The sequence below is a fragment of the Corvus moneduloides genome, chromosome 3 (assembly GCF_009650955.1).
Source record: "Corvus moneduloides isolate bCorMon1 chromosome 3, bCorMon1.pri, whole genome shotgun sequence".
Classification (NCBI taxonomy): domain Eukaryota; kingdom Metazoa; phylum Chordata; class Aves; order Passeriformes; family Corvidae; genus Corvus; species Corvus moneduloides.
In genome coordinates this window covers 91,094,225-91,115,419 of record NC_045478.1, presented here as the reverse complement: position 1 = coordinate 91,115,419, position 21,195 = coordinate 91,094,225, and the positions used below count along the sequence as shown (strand labels likewise).

Genomic DNA, 21,195 nt, shown 5'->3' with positions numbered 1-21,195 from the left:
ATATATATATTTAATTATTAAATTGTTCTTGTCTCAACCCAAGTGGTTTATCTTTTCTTTCCAATTTGATTTTCCACCATGGGGGAGGGTGGGTGGGGTAGGGGTGTGAGGAAGTGGCTGTGGGGTACTTAGTTGTTGATTGAGGTTAAACCATAACAAGCAGGTATGTGATCTATAGCTGTGGTTTCTCAAAATAACCTACTTGACAGTGGTCTTACTGGCAACTGTCTAATTGAAGAATATATCATTGGTTATAATACATAACCTGCTTATCTATCTAACCATTCCTCAATACTTATATTTAGTGGAAATTGCCAAGAGCATTTGGAAATCACAGAACTACACAGCACAGCAATATTTGGAGTATTGGGGATTATAGTTCTTCTCTAAGCAAGCATGATGCTGGCTAACAGTCATAGAAGATGCTAATGAAAATTCAAATTAAACCCTCCAAGCAGCAAGAACTTACTGTTGGTTGATCTACCAACATAGAAATCAGGTTCAAATCATCAGAAAAGGGGATTTTATGAGCTCTCAACTCTGTTTCCCATAAGTCTTTAAGCAAAAGGTTCCTGAAGTCTTGATTAAAAGGTCCACAGTATGAAAGAAAGCCTGTGCAGAGCAGTATATCTCCGACAAGTCTAGAAAAGGAAGAAATATTATCATTAAAAGGTGATGCACAATTTCAATTTCTAATGACTTAGACAAACAGCTTTTGAAACATAACTAGATTTTTAAAAAATGTGTTATGTTTCCAAAGCATTTTTGTGGCAAAAATTAAAAGTAGTATTTTATGAAAACGCTGTCTTCACCCCTACAAAACAACAAAGCCCTGATGACAACTGTTCCTTCTTTCCTAACTGAAGCAAGAAAATGGTGTATTTCTTAAAAATACATCTGCAATACAATATTTATCAAAGATACAAGCCTAGTTCTATTGAAGTGAGTAGAGCTCACCAGAAATGCCCAATTTCCCCATAGGAAATTTGTGGTAACATGAGTGTTCCACAAAAGCTGAGCTTATCTGAAGGTTTCACTTCCCCAGTGACAGCAGAACAAGGTGCAGTATTAGGGGGGCTGGAGAAGCATCTGTAATACAGGCACAAACCAGCACTACTAACAATCTCTTTGGAAGCTAATTCCAAAATCAGAGGTATTGTTCTTAACTGAAATACTAGCACTCAGCACCCATGTATTCCTACTTATTGGAGGAAAATTCAAATTTCAGGATAGTTCATTTGATTGCCTTGCTATATTAAGATTTCCAGGAAGAAAATTAAGTACGATGATTAAAGCTGCTAAATTGCTTACCAACACTTCAGTTTTTATATGCATTTTCTTTTTTGTTTTTCTGTAATGAATTTGATACCTTTTTATCTGAGATTTAAATTCCTTGCTTTGCTGAGTCCACCTAACTTTCTCTCCACTCAGTCCATCTATAAGCGCAGAGGCTGCTTGCATCTTTCTTTTGCATGTTTCTGCATCATTTTCTAAGTCCTAAAATTGAAAAAAATCCTACTTATTTTAATCATAGAATGCAAAAATGTATAATAAATGTATATTTATTATAACTATTTTATTTATTTAAATCTCATTCTTGAGGACTCTTAAGGGCATCTATTGTCTGATATGTTCCTATTCACAGAAAGAAGGGAATAGGAGAGAATATAGACTTAAATCTCTTATTTTTACACCTGAATCTCATCCATGTTATTCAACGTAGCAGGGAAGTGTATGTTTGCAGCAAATACTAATTGCATGAAAATATTTTACAAGCATTTTTCCTAAGACTAAAATACTTATATCTCACCATTTTCTCCTTCATTGCTGCATCAAACTTTGCCTGAACTTTATCCAGTTCAGCTTGCTTTTCATCTAATTCTGCCTGAGCCTTTTCTTTTTCTGCATTAGCTATTTTCAGACGACCTTCCTGTTTTGCCAGGTTAGCCTGCAAAGAGAAAAAATATTAAAAGTACAATCATAAAAGATTTTTATATAATTCAATGCACTATTTAAGCCTGCTTAGCTGGTAATCATGAGACAATACTACACCAAAATAACTTTTACATAAATATCAAAAACATTTAAGCTGAAAAGTGTATCACATATATACTGAAGATAGGATCTTTTTTTTGTTCAATAACAATCCGGTACCTAAAGTTCTACTATATATTGTTAACTTTCTTCCTTCAAAAAAAAAAATTACATTTCAAGAAGCTGGTTAAGGAAGTAAGGTTTCTGATCTGTACATATTGATTAGACTAGAGGAACAATCACTCTATCTTCTTGCTTGACTATATATTTTGACTACATGTAATTTCCTCTCTTATCAGTGCATTTTGTAGGTTCTTTAACATCTAACAATATTGCTTTTACCTGCTAGAAAATGATCCTAAAACAGTGAAACTTCCTACTGCTGCTAAAATGATATTTATGGCGAACACAGGAAATTAATTAAATTTTAAAAAAGAATTCATCTGTATTACTGTTGCTTCTGAAAATAACATTTCTAACAGTGACAAAAATATGAAAAAATTTGGGATTTCCATGTGCTCACCCCTTTTACTATTTTTTCTTTTTTAGTGTGCTACATTTAAGGATTAAATACTTGGTTTAGAACCAAAAATCACTGCCTTTGAGTTTCATAAACCTGAAAAAGAACACCCACACTAAAGCAAAAATTTACTCTTAAAAATTTTTTCCTTATTTTGCTTCCTACTATTGCAACGTATCTACTTTATTGATGTGAGCTCTGAAGCTCTTTAGAAAGCCAATATTTATGTAAGATGTCAGTCCTCCACTGCCTCTAAGTTACCAGGGGAAAGCAAAGAACCTAAAATAGCTGCAAACCTCTGTTTGCAGGACCCTTTAGAGAAGGAATGAAGATCCTGGTACAACATCTTGAAAATGATTGTAAAGTAATTATAACATAATAAAAACAAAGACTAAAAACACCTTTGCCTATACACAGGAAACCAGATCACACAAATTGAATCTAAGCTAATTTTTTTCTTCTGTGTTCTCTCTAGAATCAAGAAGAAAATAGGGTTTTTTCTGCTTCTACCATCTTTAGCCACTAAAGTCTCAGGCAATTATGTCTGAATAAAGATACATACATACATACATATATATATATATGTAGGATCCTATTAAACTAATGGTAAGCAAAGACAAAGCAAGAGATGATGTATTACCTTAAGAGGCAAGACTTCTCTGTTAACACCATAAAACACCACCATGGCTTGTGTCCAAGAGAGGAGTCCTGCCACGTTGCCACACACCTTTTTACCGTGTTGCAGTGTATAGTCTTCCATTTCAAAGTAAGGCTGGACTAATTCTACTGTCTCATCATTGATTGTATCCCTAGCAAAGTTCCTTAGGTTGTTCAAGAATGGGCCACTCATAAGCTACAAAAAACAACACACGAGTTACTTACACATTTTACATTCAAAGTCTTGTTCATAGGTGACTGTTAAAAAGTTTTCCTAAAATTCTTCTGTAAACAGAGTTAATTAATATAGTTAATGTTATAAGTGTGCTATTCAGTTGTAACTCCTCGCACACACCTTCTATTATTTTGAAGTTTTAACCAATTATACTCCAGTAACTACGTTCAAAAATTACTGATGTACTTTCCATCTTCTATATTCCTGTGTTGCCATTTTAAAAGCATTTAAGAAGCATCATTTAATTAAAAAAATTAACCAAAATAAAGACTCAGCGATACATACGTAACTTAAAAAAATGCCTGTGCATTTGTGAAATGTGATCTAAATTCTGAAAAGCGAAATCATTGGGTTTAACTTTTTCTAACAAATATTTAGCATTCTAAAGGCAATTCATTGAATAACTGCTTATCTCATTTTATCATGTCAGTGGAAAATAAAAAGTTTTGATGATTTTTTTTTTCACTGTAAAAGCCTAAATAAAAAGTATTTTAGATACTCTTTGTATCTAATATACATATTTTTTCATCATTTGCATGAAAAAAATATTGAGGCACTAATATTGGCGTATTAATACATTACTGGAGGTAGAGAACAGAATTTAAAGAATGGCAGGAGAAGGCATGAAAATCAATGTGTATCCTGAGAGAAGATCAAAGTCCAGAGGGACAAGATGGCTGGCTGACCAAGGAATTTGGGCCAGGAGTATTGAAACATAGAATGGGTAAAGATACTCTTAGTCATTCAATTAATCTTTCAAACAAACAAGGAGCCTGAGAGGCTCAGAAAAGGCCATTTAAATGTGAACCTACAAGTTCCCAAAGAGAAAGAGAGCTTTCCCAGAATGTCTTTATCTCATGTATGGTTGACATGACTCGTATGATTTCTTTATTTGCCATCAGGCCTTGTGCCAGGAACAGGGCAAGGAAACTAAAGCTTCTGCTGCAAAAGTCTCTAAGCAATTCACCTACTATTTCTACCAGTTAGACACAGCATATAGGTACAGTTTATCTCAAAACAATATGTGTGCCTTTTAATAAAACTCTGTCGTGTTTTGGGCAACCAGCATCGTAAGTTCTTTGATAAGCAAATTGCTATTGCTGATGTTTAAGAAACACTGTTTGAAAACTCTGCTTACTTTTAATGACTCTCCCCATGATGGCTTGCAGCAAGGCTTTTCTGGATCCAGGGTCACTTGATCCAGTTTCTTTTGAAATAGTAGCAGACAACAGTCCATGATCCTCATAATCAGGTGAGGAGGTTTTGCGAGTTTTCTAACAGTAGCGATATCCTCTGGTCTGATGGTCTGTTTGAAGAAAGATGTAATAAAAACCTGCATCAATACCATTACTCTATTTTCCCATTAAATATATTGATTTTAATGTTTGTTTGTAATACTTTTCCCTGAGATACATTTGTATTACATACATACCAAAAAAGTGAGAAACTTGGCCTAATTAATAAATTTCATAGTTTCATGAAACTTTGGTAATTTCTATGAACATTAGACAAGAATCTTCCCAATATTAAAGACATCATTCAAAAATCAAATTGACATACAACAGCATTAACTTGATTTGTCAGTCTAAGTGTTTAAAGAAAACTTCATTGTAAAATTGTACAGGACTTAACTATGAGCAGTTTCCTTGATAAAACAGTATTTCAGATTTTTAGCAGTTAAGTATCATTGTTTATTCTGAGATGGATTTAGCTATTTTTGTTCAGTTTTAAGTTATTGTAGACACAAGATACCATTTTTAACTTCATTTTCTAGTAGCATCACCATCACTGACACTCTGCTTAGTCCAACAACCATTACAAAATTAATAAAGAATTACAAATTACAAAACTAACAGTTATTTGTGTCTTAAAATACACACATACCACTACCTGCCTAGAAGGAGTAGTTATGGATACATTGCAGAAACCATTTTCTAAGTCCACACATTTTGTAAGTGAATTTTGTGACCATTTTTGGAAGTTTCATTCATCTCATGATCTAAATGTCAGTATAAGAGCAAACAATGCTCCTTTTTTTGCTTTTGCCACTCAAAAACTTCTGTCACATAAATTCTGGTAGCTGAAATGGAAGGCCTTACATTATTGATTTCTGATTTCAGAGTTTTTACTGTTTAATTGTTTAGAGCAGAATAATGAAATTATGTAGCATAGTTTTGCCTCCAGATTTCTGAACCCTGATTCTGATTGCCCTAAATCCCCCTTGATTCCTGTTTCTCTTAAAACTAAAAGCATGGGGTTTTTTGGTGAAGGAAGAGATAGATTTTTACTTGTCTTAAAAGGCAGGTATGACTACTTAAGTTGGAATTTAAAACATTCTGTTAGCACAAGAAATATTCTCTTTGTTTCAGAATAACAGATATCCTAAAGGCATCTGTAGCTTTTGGAAAGAGCTGCACATTAATAATGATCAAGTATTGGGATGGAAGGAAAAAAAAATACTACAAAATAGTCCCTATGTGTTTAAGGTAAAATGTGAGTCCTTGAGTAGTCATGAGAGATATGGCCACCAACAGCGAGGGGCTGGTGACAGCAGTCAAAACCAAGAGGCAACTTTGTGTTGGTGGCTCTGGCCTCTCACAGGTGATGCAAATAATACTAATAAAAATTTAAGACTTTTATTCACTTTCAGAGCTTCTTCTGCTTCTTCTAGTGCTGGTTTAGCCGCCTCCAGTTTTCTTTCCGCTTCCTGTTTTTCTATATCGATTGAATCTACAATTCTTTGTGCTTTATCTTTCACACCCTGGACTTCAAGTTTTATTTTAGTTGCGGCTTCAGCACTTTCTTTGACTTCTTCTAATACCTGGAATTGGTAATAAACACATAAAATCTGTAAATCAAAATGGTGGAACAAGTGATTATGAGACACAAGATAAAAGAGGTATGTAACAGCTATTAAATATATAAATTTAACCCTAACTACAGCTAACTATATAGAGCATCATATAACTATTGAATAAAAATTAAACATGAGAAGTTTAATTTCATCCCTTTCTGTCATATATTTCTCTCTTACAAGATTAAAGGCCTCGAAGAATGCAGGCTCTCCAGTGTATATTAAATGTTGACTCTCCAGTGTATATTAAATATGCACTATCAGAGCATTATGGTATCTTTCAGAAAACAGAATGCCTATATTGATCCATTCCCTTGCATACCTTTCCACACAGTCATTTTGGAAGCCAGATTTCTACCAGACCACCAATCTCATGAATACACAGATACCTTGTTAATGTAGAAGACAAAATCTCAAACTGCACTGTGATGAAAATTTTCTAAAGAATTTTGAAATAGAAAAGTCCCATTATGATGTTAACCTCTTATCTGCTAGTGAATGCACATATAAGCCCAAATTTAATAATGTCAATTAAGCACAAACAAAAAAAAAACCTATGGAAAAAAATGAAATCTGAAATCTGATTCTTATCTGAGTGGATAAGAAATGGGAGAAGAACAAGGAAAGCACTCAACCTCTGCTGCACTCTAAAAGTGCCTCACTTTCAGAAGCAAATGCTGAATCAACATGCTATAGAGAGAGTAAAATCTCATTTTAGACAATGAGGCAAATTTTTGCAAATTATGAGAAAATTCTGCAATAGCATTTTTTAAGTTACTGTAGACATGTATATTCCAGTGCTGTTTCACACTCACTTTATCTGCCTTAACAGATGTCACAGCCAGCTCTTTCTCCTTAATGGCCAAGTCCTTAGAGAGTTTAGCAACAGATTCACTGGCTTCCATCAGCTTGGACAGACCTATTAAGTAAAAGATAAAATTCAGAAATATAGAAACTTTTTTTTCCCCTAGTTAGATTATACAGTCTAAGTCCAGATCTCTCATGCTCTGTACCTTGTGTTCTCATTCAATTTTATGTAAAGGAGAGAAAGTGGGGGTAAGCAGCCATACTATCATGACTGTGCCTACTATTCACTTTTCACGGATATAAATAATTCCACGAGACTCAAAATTATTAAAAATAAGCCTAATTTTTCAAAAGAAAACAAAACAAAAAAAAGGAGTTATGTCAAGTATATGTTACATCATAAAGTCATGAGGCAATCAGAAATTCCAAATGATGCTTCATTGTGTCATTACGTGAAGAAATTACTTAATGATCCATGACTGCCTTCTAATAGGGAGTTCTTTCTAGGAAAATTTGGGAAGAAATGGAGTCAAAAGTGAACCTAAAGATCACATCTAGATTATGACCTTCAGCTCCTACATACTGGGTTTAGCCTTTCTTTTCCCTGGTGACAGAGTGGGCGAAAAAGCACCTATGTGCTGAGGGCCAGTCCCATCATAGCTCTTCTGAGTGCTGAAGAAACCACCCAGAGAGACCACTCAGCCTAACAGCTCATGGGATTATAGTATCACAGAATATGAGTTGGAAGGGACTTATCAGGATGATCTAGTCCAACTCCAGGCCCTGCACAGGACACCCCAAGAATCACACCACGTGCCTGAGAGCATGCAGAAAGAGATGAACTTGCTCCCTCTATAGTTATTATCTATTCAGTCTGTCCCATGCATCCATGGATCCTTTTTTTCTCTTCTCTCTTGCTCATAGACTTGAGCACAGATATTTTGGCCACTCCTGAGCTCCCCATTGCATTCTGAAGACTCTCCAGACTCTTTCTTCTTCATCACTGAATCTTTAAATCCTACAAGTTCCCTGGAAGTAATTCCTCTTACTGCCTTCTCTCCCTAAGGGCTTGAGTCAGCACACCCTTGCAGCTATACATTTGATGTGTGATGTTTCTCTGTGACAGCTCTCCAATTTTCTGCTATCACATTTCAAACAGAAAAGCATTCTCTCCCAGCACATCTCTTGTTCTGACACAGCTGCCTCATGATTAGGTAGCTGCCATTCTACAGAACCACAGAATCATCAAGGTTGGAAGAAACCTTCATTATCTAGTTACACCACCAATCCAGCATCTTCAACCCAGAAGCCACAAAAGGGAAAACTATACCCTTTGCTGCTTTACTTTTCCCTCCTACAAGCCTAAAGTGTGAAGAAGGAAAGATGGACAAAAAATAGGAATTCGCAGATCAAAAAGAATTGAAGAATTCAATTATAAACAAGAAACCTTTATAGCTTATTCAGGTCTCCTGCATACTCCCAACAAGATATATTACAGCAGCACCATCTGTGCAAGTGAAACTAATTAGAATATTTTCTAACTGGCATTTGTATTGCCCTTAAGCTGAAAGACATGGTTTTCTAAGCATCAGTGATATGAAGATGCTGCAGTAGAATATATCCATGCACATGTTCACCAGTACACAATCATTTTGTTTAGCAGAACATGCAAGGAACTAGTAATAACATGTGAGAGGCTATGAAAATCTACATATGACATTTTATTGTCAGTGCTGAACCTGGTTATGTTACTACTTCTGAATCATTTTTGGAAATAGAAAAACTGTAGAAAGAATACCAAGAAAACTTAAGCCAACCCCACCATCTTGAATCATCGAGGTTCTCAGACTTTATCCCCATCTCAAAGTGGACTGAGGCTAAGTTCTGATTTCAAGAACTGGCAACAGATCCACAGAGCAACACTTAAGCAGTTTGCAAATATTGAGGATCACGTACTCCTCTACAGTTCACTCTAATTCAGCAAAGAGTTTATGAGTAAAACAGCTACACATTCTTATTCTAGTCTTTCCTCCATGTGAAGGGTACCAGTTCTACTATTAATCACTGTCTAAGTGCCACATTCTTTACCTTTGTATGAAAAATCTTATCATGTAGCATTCTTTATTCTACTGAATTGGTATGCAATATCTTTTCTGATAAAGACCAGGTTTACTAAGGCATTCAGTTGACTTTAGAGATTTACAAAAGCACATCTAGATTCAAACTGGAGAAAACTGAAAATACCAGAAAACTGGTATTCTGAAACAATTCAGTACTAATGCCAAAAATTAGGCAATTTCAAACAGATATCCAAAATCTGTCTGAAGAACATTTCAACCATACTTTTCTGTATTTCAGATCCATAGCTATAAAATGACCCCAAGTAACAACTACTTATTCTACAGCAGAAATCCAAAATAAATCACCTGTGAAGCACACAGATTGCACGGTGAGAATTTCCATAGACAAGTCCAGAAGTAAGTTAATAACTGTTTAGAATTACCTCTCTCTAGACCAGTAAATCAGATACTACCTCTGTCCATTTTCAGGTTCCACTTTCTATTACAAATTCTGATTTGCACGTATTAAAGTTTAATACTATGCTGAGCTGAATAGTTAAGCTGGTAGCTTCTTTGAGGTATTTTTACAAGAGAGTCATTGTGAGGTTGTGATTGGGGAAGTGTCTGGTAGAAGTCCTCATATGCTACCACTTTTGGACTGTGATCCCCTAGAACTGATTAGAGGTGATCACTGGAAAAGAAGTCTAAAATTAAAAACATAGATCATTTGAGACCATACTTGGAATGTATTTGCTTACCAGTTTGCATACGTTCAGCTTGTTCATTAATACTATCTAACTTCTCAGCATAAACTTCCTTGTAGCCATTGATGAAAGAGAGATAGGATTTAGGTGTTACGTAAGCTCGTCTTCGATACCTAAACGAAAGCATAGTGGCAACATCAACTTCACAAGTATTTTTGATATATACAGCTATTTGATCACTTCCAAAAAAAGATAAAATTCTATAACTCAAGTCTTTATTCATTCAAAATCAGATTGCTTCATGATGCAAACCCTTATTTTAGATACATTGTTTTTATCCACATAGACAATATTGAAGACTATTGAATAGTGGGAATGAAGACGAAGAATTTGCAATATAATAGCAATTATTTTTCATAGCCTTAGGATATAACGGTATAGCAGATTTATTTTTTATTAGCCTTAAAATACATTTATTGATACATATAACACGAGTTCAGAAAACACTATCAGTAGCAACATTTTTGAGATTACTTATTGCCTTTGTAGAAAATATTACCTTTGGAAATAATTCTCACAGCATTCTGAAACTATATCATGAAAGAGACCCATGGTTTCTACTACTTCTCTTTTAACTGATGGAGCACAGACCATATTAAATTCTGAAAGAAAATAGTTGGACACAGCCACGAGAGCTTCCCTGGGCCATCGACTGAACCAATCCATGGTGCACCCTGATATCAGACCAGGAAATTTCAAAGAACGTGCACGGAACTTCTCACCAACCTGAAGAGAGAATCACTGTTTGTTAGCAATATAAGGTCAATGAAAGTGTTTAATTGGTATAAACAACTAAATAGTCTATTTTCTTCTTGATAATTTTCTGCTTAGAACACAATTTTTTTTCTCTCCAAATAGAGTTTTGCTAAATTTCTAACATTCAATATTGATGAAATTTGAAGAAAGAAGTTCATTACAAATATATATGGTTTTAATATTTTGAAGCATCAAATAATATATTTTAACTACCAGTAGAATACTCTTTTCCAGTAACAAGCAAGAATTTCACAAAAATACATTCACTGATGTGTATTAGGGAAGGATATGTGAAAGTAAAAAAAATAAAACCACTTAAACTTGTAAGAAATTATTTAATTTTTAAGTATTTTGCTGTTAAGTTCTCACAGCTGTACTATTACTTTTATTATCTCAGCAATTACAATTAGACTTCAGTAATCTTTTTATGCATCTTGAACTTCCTTAAAAATACAAAACTTGAATAATTCTCTTACACCATACAGGCAAGTTTGCTAATGGAAGAGAGGAAAACAGATATGTAGAAAAAACTTACTGGAGAAAAGCAGAGGACAACATGCAAGTTCTTCTTTGCTCGACTTAAAAAGTACTCATAAAGATTATCAAAGGTAGGAGGATGCCGAGGAAGCTCTTTTTTCATCACAGGTATTAATGCTTGGGTGATTTCATCCAATTCATCCCGAGCAAATAAATTAGAAATCTTTTTATGAAATAAAAATTGATAATTAATTGCATGGATGTAATTGTTACAGACTTTATGAATGATTGCCTGTTTACATCTGTATCTCTCCCTCTCTCTGCATACACACAGTTTAGACTAAAAACCACAGGTTTAGACTTAGGAAACTCCATTGAAAACTAAGAAGTCTTACTCTGCAAGAGCATAGAACTTGACTGGCAACCAAATCATCATTTAATAAAAGGCTACCGAAATACTAACCACAGCTCCTTTTATATTCTTCTGTCTTACATTGAAATAAAGAAACTACATATCCAGAGCCCTCCTTATTTAAAAAGTTGAAATATTTTAATCATTATTGATTCTACAATGTACTACCAAAATAAATAAAGTAGTGAGAAAAGCACCCTGCTTCTAAAGTACATTGCCTGTCAGGCTGAGACCCTTACCTCTCCTGAAGACAGCAGATTATTTACATATTCCAAAAATGACTCCTCTTTTATCTCATTATCAGTGAAAATAAAGGTGATGCCTTGTCCTTCCTGTCCAGCTGTTCTATATAACTCTTTTAAATCTTCTGACAGATTGGTTACATTATAGGATCTAGGAGAAATAAGGAACATTACCTGTTAATTCAGAACAACTCAGAATACCGCTCTCCTTGGATTATAGTGTTTTATAAATGACATTGCAAACATCCTTTGTAAATACACATATTTTGGTGCAGGAATAGCTAACACATGGTCTACCTTTTCCAAGTCAAAATAATTCCAATGTTGTGTACAAACCAGATAAGAGTGTATTGTTTTCAATATTTTTCAAATGGTGACAAAATGAAAATAAAGAAGAAAAAAGGGAGAAAAATCTGTGGCCATGTAAAGACAAAGCAATACCATGAATGTGATTTATGTATTTCTTGCATTTCTTACCTGGTTAAAGTGATCTGAAATATTTTATAGCCAGCAATGAAGGAGGCTAACTTTGCAAGACTTTGTTTTCCAGAACCACCAACTCCAACAAGTAAAGCATTTCCATATGCTGTCCGAATAATCCGGGAAATCTATAAAGGAAATAATAAAGAAAAATATCACTAATATTTAAATATTAGTTAACAAAAGTAAAAATCTATTATGCTTTACACCTAATTTACTATAATACAATGTAAAAATTATTAAAAGGATACTTGCAGAAAATTTTTCCTCTAAAGAACACTTGTAAATTCTTTGGGAATTTAGTGTAGCTAATGAAGAAGCTGCGTATAAGAATATAGGATGGTTATAATCAGTTACACATAGGATTTAAATATATGAAAGGGGACATTTTGAGCTCCAGTTTATGTTGAAGGCACCATCCTGAATGGGTTTAAAAATATCAATAAAAAAACTTCAGCTAGAAGAACAAACACCACATTCCTAATTTTAGGAGTCTGAAAGATTTAAACACAGTTAAACTATCCTTTAATATTATCTTCTATTCTACCTACTTTCAACATTTCCTTTGTGATAGTTTTCTTACCAAGTCTCCCACATACTAAAGTAGAATTACAAATTTACTATTCTATTGCTTTTTGACACATCTTCTTTGGGTTTATGATACATTAGTGCACTATTACTTTTAAGGTTTTATGTTTTATTTTGGTCCACATGTAAATTATGCACAAAATGCAAAAGATTAGCATCTACATCAAGTCTTTGAAATACATTCATTTTTATCTGTTATAAAATTTTAGCTTACTGCACACTTCCCTCTGAGCCTATCCAGATAACTATATTAAAAAAGTCTAAATATGAAATTATGAGGGTGACTAGATTAATTGTCACTTTAGGTAGTAAAAAGGATCCCTGCTGTCTCTAATTGCATATTGAGGATATTCTAGCTAAAACTTGCCAATAAAAATGGAATGTCAGAGATTTTCAAGGTCTTCTGAAATTCACCTAGTGTCATGTGAACTATATTTAAAAAGAAATTTGTTTACTTCTGTTTAAATGCAAAGCAAACAAACATTTACTTCATTTGAGGTCAACTAGAGAAGAACAAAACACCTTCTTCTGTTTTTGTTTCACTGCAACTTCTGTGTGTCTTTCAGTAATTAGACCAGTCAAATCCAGTCAAAGCAATTCCTGAGATAACACTCCTTAAACCTGAGACACAAATCTCATACTTTGCCTTTATTTCACCCCCATGAATCAGATTTTGACTTCAGATGAATTCTCTTATATATTCCTTTCTGAATAGGAGAACAAATGACTGTTAGTTGAAATCTACACACTACCCTAAATTCAACCCTACACACTGATTCTATTGCAGCCCGAATTTATATTTCTTTTCACATCTCTCATCCAATCAGATCCTACCTCATGTTGTTTTGGTCCCCTGTCAGGTACAGATACATTTGAAGTGTTCTCTGAACTCTAAACAATTAAAAATAATTTCATATACATATTAAAAATGTCTTTATTTATGGGCTCACCTTTCCTATCGAGGAAAATCTTCATCCATGTGAATACATAGAAGTTTAAACGGATATTTAACTAAGGAATTTATTATAAAACATGCAAACAAGTAAAATGACTGTCGCTCTTTGCTAGTTCTTGAAAATTACCAGGCAAAGATGGCAAAGCAGTTTGGGGGTAAGAAAAGCTTTTCACAATGTGCCCTCTAAGAAGAGCTTGCTTGAGTAAGGAACACTGTTGCAACAGCTAAAGTAATAAAAGAGTAGCAATACCAAACCTTAATAAGATGTGTCATTGCATCCTTGAAAAACACTAAATCAAGAAATGACCCTCTAATATTTTCATTGTATTGTCCCTGATACGCCCGCAATTTTTTGCAAAGAAATTCATAGTTTGGAATCTGAGAAAAAAAAAAAAAAATAAATAAAAATCCATAACAACACTAGTATGGCTCTTCAGAATTTTAAAACTGTACTGATATTTTTACACAAATTTCATTTTTATGTGTTGGCCATGTGCAATGATATTATCTTGCCAATTCACCATAATTATTTTAGTTGTGTTCAAGCAAAATTTTTTTGCTAGTGGTGGGGAAAAAAAAAGAAGCAAGGAGAACAGGAACAAATAAACCACATTTATATGTCATTATTAAATCTAACATCATTAAAATGATCTACTGCATGCTAACCAGGAAAATCTAGATATATTTTCACCAAAAAAATGTGATAGCTATTCAAAAAAATTTCTGTATTATATGAGTTCTGCAATATAACATACTTAATAATTAAAGGAAAACTTAAGTGCCTAGTATTTTACGTGTAAAATGAAATACCTCCTCATAAACTTTTGGTGCTTGAAGCTCAGCGTCTTCTGGTTCTTCACCAGTTGCTTCAGGCTCATCCCGTAAAAAATCTACAAAATAGGGTTCAGCTTGGAGAACTTTGCTTAAATCTGCCTCCACATATTCCTCAAGTGTTTTATCAATAGTTTTTTCAAACCAGGCTGTATCTTCAGGTGTATTAAACCTAAAACCCATAAATTAGTACAACTTTCAAAATATATTTCTAGTTATATAGAGAGAAAGCAGGTAATTAAATACTAAGCAAAAAACCAAAACAAAAAGACATAGCTTGAAACATTTTAAAGAAAAATACATATTAAACAATACATACTACACAGCAGTCACAAAAACAGATTAAGCAACATTCACAGAAATCAAATGCTTCCATACTTTAATAGTCAGTGACATAAAATACAAAACAAAATAATTTGATTCTCCAACTTTCACCTAAAACGAGACAACAACAGACCATTTAATTTTCCAGATGAGAAAGGATGAAAAAGAGTGAATGTTTTCCCAAATAACCATTGCTAAGTGAGCCTTATCATCTTTCAGCCTGCAGGAGAACAGCGTAATTTATGGTATCGTAGCACTGGCTATGAAACTGCAATGAGACAAGTAAAAGGAAGGTAATATATGCCACTACAACCTGACTCCATTCTCAACAACTCTTGCACCAAAACCCAGAATTAGCAGAGAGGAATATGCATTGGAGTTGAGGGGACTAATGAAAGTCTGGAAACAGATACTAGTGACTACATTTCATTGTGTAAACAGCTTTATCTGCTGTTTAGATTAGACCTTTGACTATTGTGCTTATCTGTGGCTGTGATTATCTGTGAAGCAATGAAGAATGCTACTTAGGAGTAACTGGCAAATATAAAAGACAAGAACCACCTCGTCCACAGAAAAAGCTAATTCAAACTGTGAACGTAAAGTACAGAAAAAAAGAATTCCCATATATTTACTTCTTTTTGTTTTTAGTGACACAACCGAGAGGAAAGTAGAATGAACGTGAAGAAGCCCAGTGCTCTGAGTTTTCAAATAAGACAAGCTATACTGAAGAACTGTTATAGAGACAGCCTAGATATGCATTATATACTTCACTGTTGTTGGAGGTTTTTAGTAATGACATTATAATATTAACCACTAGGAAATCTAAAATCAGCATGGGAGCAGGGACTGCATGACTACACTCTCTCTCTCCCCCCCTTTCCAGTATATAACATATCTGTAAAAATACGTATCTTCCATGCATTTTTAAATTTACCACAACAAATTAAAAAATTGCATGAACATATCAATACATGCCAGTGATACTGCTACCAACTTTGAAATGGAAAATAATACACTGTATGATTCTGTATGATACTTCTGCCTTAGTGGGTCGGATCCGAGCTTTAAGTTAAAATTAAACGTTTCCCCCCATCTTATAGCAACAGCACTCTGTTGCACATGTAAATGTATAGACATGAATTTTAGCCAATGTGTAAGTTTGTATAATATATGGTAGTTCAGACAGTTAGAAATATCAGCACTGCTAATATTTGGCAGTGAATGGGCATTCTCCAATTACAGAGAAATAACTTTTTAAGTCAGCAGAAAAGTCTGGCCTTTATTTTTATATTCTTGACAGCTGATGGGTAAGGTTTCCTTTTACATTTCCTGCATGCATTTTCTGAACTCAGCATCTGTATCTTAGGAGAGGAAAAAGTGAGCAAGATTATGGTTCGTCTGGGATACTGAAACTGGTGATAACAGCAATTTTCCTTGGCTCTTAACTCAAGTTTGTTAATGCACCTTCTGGGGAAAAAAGAGATGTGCTCTGTCAGCTGACAGAGCTCTCCTGAAAGAAAATGAGGCATTCTAGAAGATACAGGCAGGGATGGTAAACAAAACTTTTTGACAATGGTCTGTATTTTGTTTGGAGTTTTTCTTAACATTTACATTAAATGGAGGGCAGTTGTTTTATCCACCAGTTTTGGCAGTGTGCAATTCATCTCAAAGTTTTTTATATTAAGGGTTTTTTCTATTTCTACTGACTATATGCCAAAGTCCACATATCAACATATACTTAGGAGTATTTCCCTTTGTCCTTCTTATAGTTCAAAAACAGAGATGGAACTCCTTATATTTCTTCTATATCTCTTTCCTTTATGTTGACAAATTAATTGAATAATGCAATTAAGGCTGACTCTGCTTGAATACAATGTAATTATTATGTTATTAATCTTGCCTGCTACCATGCCAAGTCATCTACTCCAGACTGCATTTATGTAGTCAACATCTTAAAACAGATAAATTTCATCTGAAAGTTTTGCAGCTATGTTGAATACTGAGAACATTCTGGTCATGGCCAGTAATGCCTGATGACTTTTCAATTCAAAACCTCTTAGGTGTAACTAAAAGCAAAAGCACTCTAAAATGCCCTCTTGTGTCCACGGCAAAATATTTGTCATTCCTTTCACTTTGCGATAGCTTTATAAAGTCAATGAAGCGTAAGAAAATCCACATAACTGTTTCCAGGAGTCAATATTAAAATTTAATGCTTTAAGTATAAAACATTACTTTATAAAAATTATGAAGGCCATTCCTCAGGGCATCAGAGTGAGAAAAAATTGTATTAACTATAACTACTCACAGTAGTAGTGGGTATATGTCAGGTTTTTAGTGGCAGCTATAGTGCTACATCTAAAATTTCACAAGAAATTCAAACACAATGAACAGAAAAATAATACTGGTCTCCAAGACATACAGGTTATAGCTATATCTGTTTTATGAATATTTTGAAAGAGATTTATAGGAAATGGGCCAATTTTTGTCATAAGCATACAATCCTGTTTGTTTCTGTAAGGAGAGCAAAGCAATTTTAAATTATCCTATGTGTATAAATTTAGGACACCATAAAGTTCTCTTTTCTACAGCGGAATTGGCTGAGTGCAGCCAAAGGGGAAAAAAAAGTAGGTAGCAATATGTAATATGTTCATATTTTGATGTTTTCCATCCAGTTACTGGGTTAATCTATGAGGACATAGCATGATATTTGTTGAAATAATACCCCAATGCAGACTGCATGCAAAATAAGATAAAATTTTTCATATTGGCCTAACAAGTTTTATCATATTTAGAAGTTTTACAGATGTATGTGCATAAATGAAGTAAATGGCTAAGCCTACTAAATATAAAATGCTATAATTATTATACCTGTCAGCAATTACTCTGGTACATTCATGTTTAAAAAGTCTTAGAAGGACAGTGATGGTTTTGCATTCTTCTGCATTTATAGTTAACATTCCTTGCCAAATTCTAGAAAGGTCTCGAAGGTTGAAGATGTAGTGGAATTTTGATGGTGTAGGTAACATCTTTGCCTAAAGAAAAATACTGTTAATATTCAAAATCACTAACATCTAGAAAGAATCAGTACCAATAAAATTTATAACTTTATCATTAATAAAACATATAAAACATAAAAATAACAAAAATACTAATTTTCACACATAACACTGTGGGAAAACTCTTTATAAGAAATCACCAAGAGTATCTAATTTTTTGAAAGCAGGATATATCTCTAAATGTGAAACGCCAAGACTTACAACATGTAATTGTTTCACATGTTGCTCTGGCTTTATAAACTAAAAATTATAATTTGCAAAGAATTTCACTCCCTGTTCCGTAGCTATGGAGATTAAAGCTTTGGGTAACATGAATTAACTTATAGGAATGAGTGGGCTGATATTTCCATTCATCTGTCCTGTATACTGAAATCTGATATTTTCCAGATTTCATCTCCAAAACGTTGTAGAGCGCATCTTTCTTTGTTTTCTTAGCTCTTTTTTTTTGGTTTTTTTTTTTTGGGGGGGGTGGGGGGGAGAGAGGTGGTATTTTTATTTTTTGGGGTGGTTTGTTTTTTATTTGGGTTTTTCTTATAGGTACAATCTTAGGGAATAGTTGCCTAAATTAAACTAATAGTCACTCTATTCAGAGATAAAACCTTCCCTGAATTTATACCTTTGTCTGCTGCCACAATATTCTACCTGTTGAGACCAATTTTTCCACTAGGTCACATACTTCAGGGTTGAATTCTCTACAGGGATGAAAGTATCCACAGGCAATTATACCTGAAAATATAAAATGCAATAAACAACTAATCTAAGGTTGTAGGATATAATAGGGTAGGTTGTGAGCAAGACAAATAGGTGCTCATTTAAAACATTAACTGATAAAATATAATTTTAAATTACAGATGAAATTATTTTTCTCTGTTGTCTGTGGCTTTTCTGAATTGGTATAGAAACATTGGGCAGTAAGGGCTGGCTTTCTACCATATCCTGCATTGACAGAGCTACCAGAATTGAGAAATTTAGCAAGAGTGCATTTCAGAGAGTGCAGAGGTGGAATGTTAACCTACATAGAAACAGCAGTAGTCATAGTCTTCCAGGAGATGTCATTACTTTATTAATATTTGTTTGCTGTTGCAAAATGATTAGAGGATCAGGGACATGGATCATTGATAAAGGGAACAAATCAATAACTGTACAAGCAAAAGCCTGCAAGCAAAGGCCTTTATGAGAAAAAACCTCCATGAGAAAGCACCTGTGTGAGAAACAGGCCTGAGAACAAAAAGGGAGTTTTGAGGATGTGCAGCTGTGCAGATAAGATGTACTGACCATGAGAAGGGAGGGTGAACTCTGAATTCTTTAATCATAACATAACTGTAGAAGCTTGCCAATGTAGTCTAATTATGTAGAAGCAGAAATGCACTTTGATAGGTTTAAGCCAATTAAGAGTTAACAAGCTGGTATACTATATAAGTGCCTCTGGATTGCTAATAGACAGAGCTTGCTTCAGCAATCACATTGGTTGTCTGCAATGTCTTCCCTCGCCGAAGTCATTGAACTTTTTCAACAGTTTGCCTTAATATTTATTAAAAGACAAGCATTTAAAGGGTTTCATTTCTCTTCCACAGCACTGTTTTTGCTGTACCACAGCTTCAGTTGTTTTACTGGAAGAACGCTGAATTTGCGTTATGAAAGTGAGAAAGAGAGCATACTTTTATAAATTTTAAGTCCATTATGAAAGGAAATAGATTATACTAAAACAAGAGAAAAAGGTACCAAAAATTTTGTCGATGGATGCATTGGATGGCAATGTACAGTTGAATACACAAAACTGCCTTTTCAAACGCTGGGGAATATCATTGCGGCCTCCTCCAGGATGTATCATTGCTGCTATTATTTGTACATCTACAATTGTGAGGAAGTCTCCAGGTTTATCCAAGCTGTACATTCCTCTCATTTCCATCATCTGACGGACAATTTCATTTGTTATCTGTAAATTTATGAAAGTTGTACAAATTAGAAATTTATGCAAGAAAAGAAGAAAATACACCATGATAATTTAACTTCCTTTTGTAATTCTATTAATCCATAAAGAGGTACTGTCACCTTAACCTAAAAACAGATTAATCTACATTCCTTTGTCACATGGAAAATCTTGGTTTATATGATTTTAAATGGCAGGAAAGTAGTTTCAGAGCTCTACTGCCATATAATATCAAGAAAATGTGTTTGTATTCTTTTGAACTAAACAAAATTAAAGCAATAAACTAGGGGAAAAAATATTTTGTTTCTTATTTTGTTGCTGGACAATCAGCTACAGTTGTTCAAATTACGCTTTTCAGTTTGCTCTTGGGCCTCCTTTGAAGCAAAACCACTGATTCTTTTTTGTTTATTTTGGAAAGGTTATTCACTCTACATTCCACTCTACAGCTCCAGAATTTGCCCCACAGCAACTGCTCCAACGATATTCAGCTAGCCTTATGTATGTGCTCACATACCCCACCAAAACCAACATGATATGTAGCACCAATCACAAAGCATTGTCCCATTAAAAATATTTCAGCCATGTCTTGGGGCCATAATGTGAGACCTAGTGGAGGCCTTGAATTTTTCACATCCTTTATTTCTCTCTCCAAGGTATCGTACTTTCACTTGGCAGAAATTTCTTTATTGGTGCTCTCAGATAAATGTCAATCTTGAAATTGATAATATGCTACTTTTTACTTACTTAGTGCTGATTTTTGTTTAGTCTTACAAAAATAAGGAAGTGGAGATTATGTAAAATATGACATCACTATATTACGTCTCATCAGAAAATCTAATTTACTCTCTTTTTTGTGTGAGTGTGTACTATAATTAGAAAGCATTTCCAATAATTAATAGTCAATTAAAATATTTAAGAAGTCCACTGATTCCCATGTGTGTATATATAGAAAAAGCACTTTTTAAGAGTAAGTAGTAATCAAAAAAGTTTACCTGATCTCCCCATTCATTGATAAATGGCATATTGATATCATCAATAAAAACCGTCATCTTTCTGCCCCCAGGAGGTCCATAAGTACTTCCAACACGTTTGTCCACATAACTCTCCATTGTCCTCTAAAAAAGTAAAGAGAGATCTCATTTTATATCCAAAGCAACAATATTTAAAATGCATTGTTGAAAAACATGCTGAAGCATTAAGCCAATGATTCCAT

General features: G+C 34.0%; 1 protein-coding gene across 2 annotated transcripts in view; it reads right to left on the bottom strand.

Annotated features, from left to right (window-relative positions):
• Nucleotides 1-21,195, bottom strand: part of DNAH8 (dynein axonemal heavy chain 8) — a 122,037-nt gene that overhangs the window by 29,487 nt on the left and 71,355 nt on the right. The window contains exons 56-73 of one of the 2 annotated variants that reach the window (XM_032102734.1): nucleotides 20,975-21,097; nucleotides 19,775-19,988; nucleotides 18,669-18,778; nucleotides 17,865-18,028; nucleotides 14,652-14,844; nucleotides 14,097-14,219; nucleotides 12,296-12,426; nucleotides 11,816-11,969; nucleotides 11,223-11,387; nucleotides 10,431-10,657; nucleotides 9,926-10,044; nucleotides 7,116-7,219; nucleotides 6,091-6,267; nucleotides 4,585-4,752; nucleotides 3,195-3,407; nucleotides 1,811-1,948; nucleotides 1,370-1,497; nucleotides 470-641 (exon numbers count right to left, since the gene is read on the bottom strand). In XM_032102734.1, the coding sequence (XP_031958625.1) occupies nucleotides 470-641; nucleotides 1,370-1,497; nucleotides 1,811-1,948; nucleotides 3,195-3,407; nucleotides 4,585-4,752; nucleotides 6,091-6,267; nucleotides 7,116-7,219; nucleotides 9,926-10,044; nucleotides 10,431-10,657; nucleotides 11,223-11,387; nucleotides 11,816-11,969; nucleotides 12,296-12,426; nucleotides 14,097-14,219; nucleotides 14,652-14,844; nucleotides 17,865-18,028; nucleotides 18,669-18,778; nucleotides 19,775-19,988; nucleotides 20,975-21,097 (2,823 nt within the window). The remainder of the gene's footprint in view (nucleotides 1-469; nucleotides 642-1,369; nucleotides 1,498-1,810; nucleotides 1,949-3,194; nucleotides 3,408-4,584; nucleotides 4,753-6,090; nucleotides 6,268-7,115; nucleotides 7,220-9,925; nucleotides 10,045-10,430; nucleotides 10,658-11,222; nucleotides 11,388-11,815; nucleotides 11,970-12,295; nucleotides 12,427-14,096; nucleotides 14,220-14,651; nucleotides 14,845-17,864; nucleotides 18,029-18,668; nucleotides 18,779-19,774; nucleotides 19,989-20,974; nucleotides 21,098-21,195) is intronic. The other variant, XM_032102735.1, reaches the window with a different exon arrangement.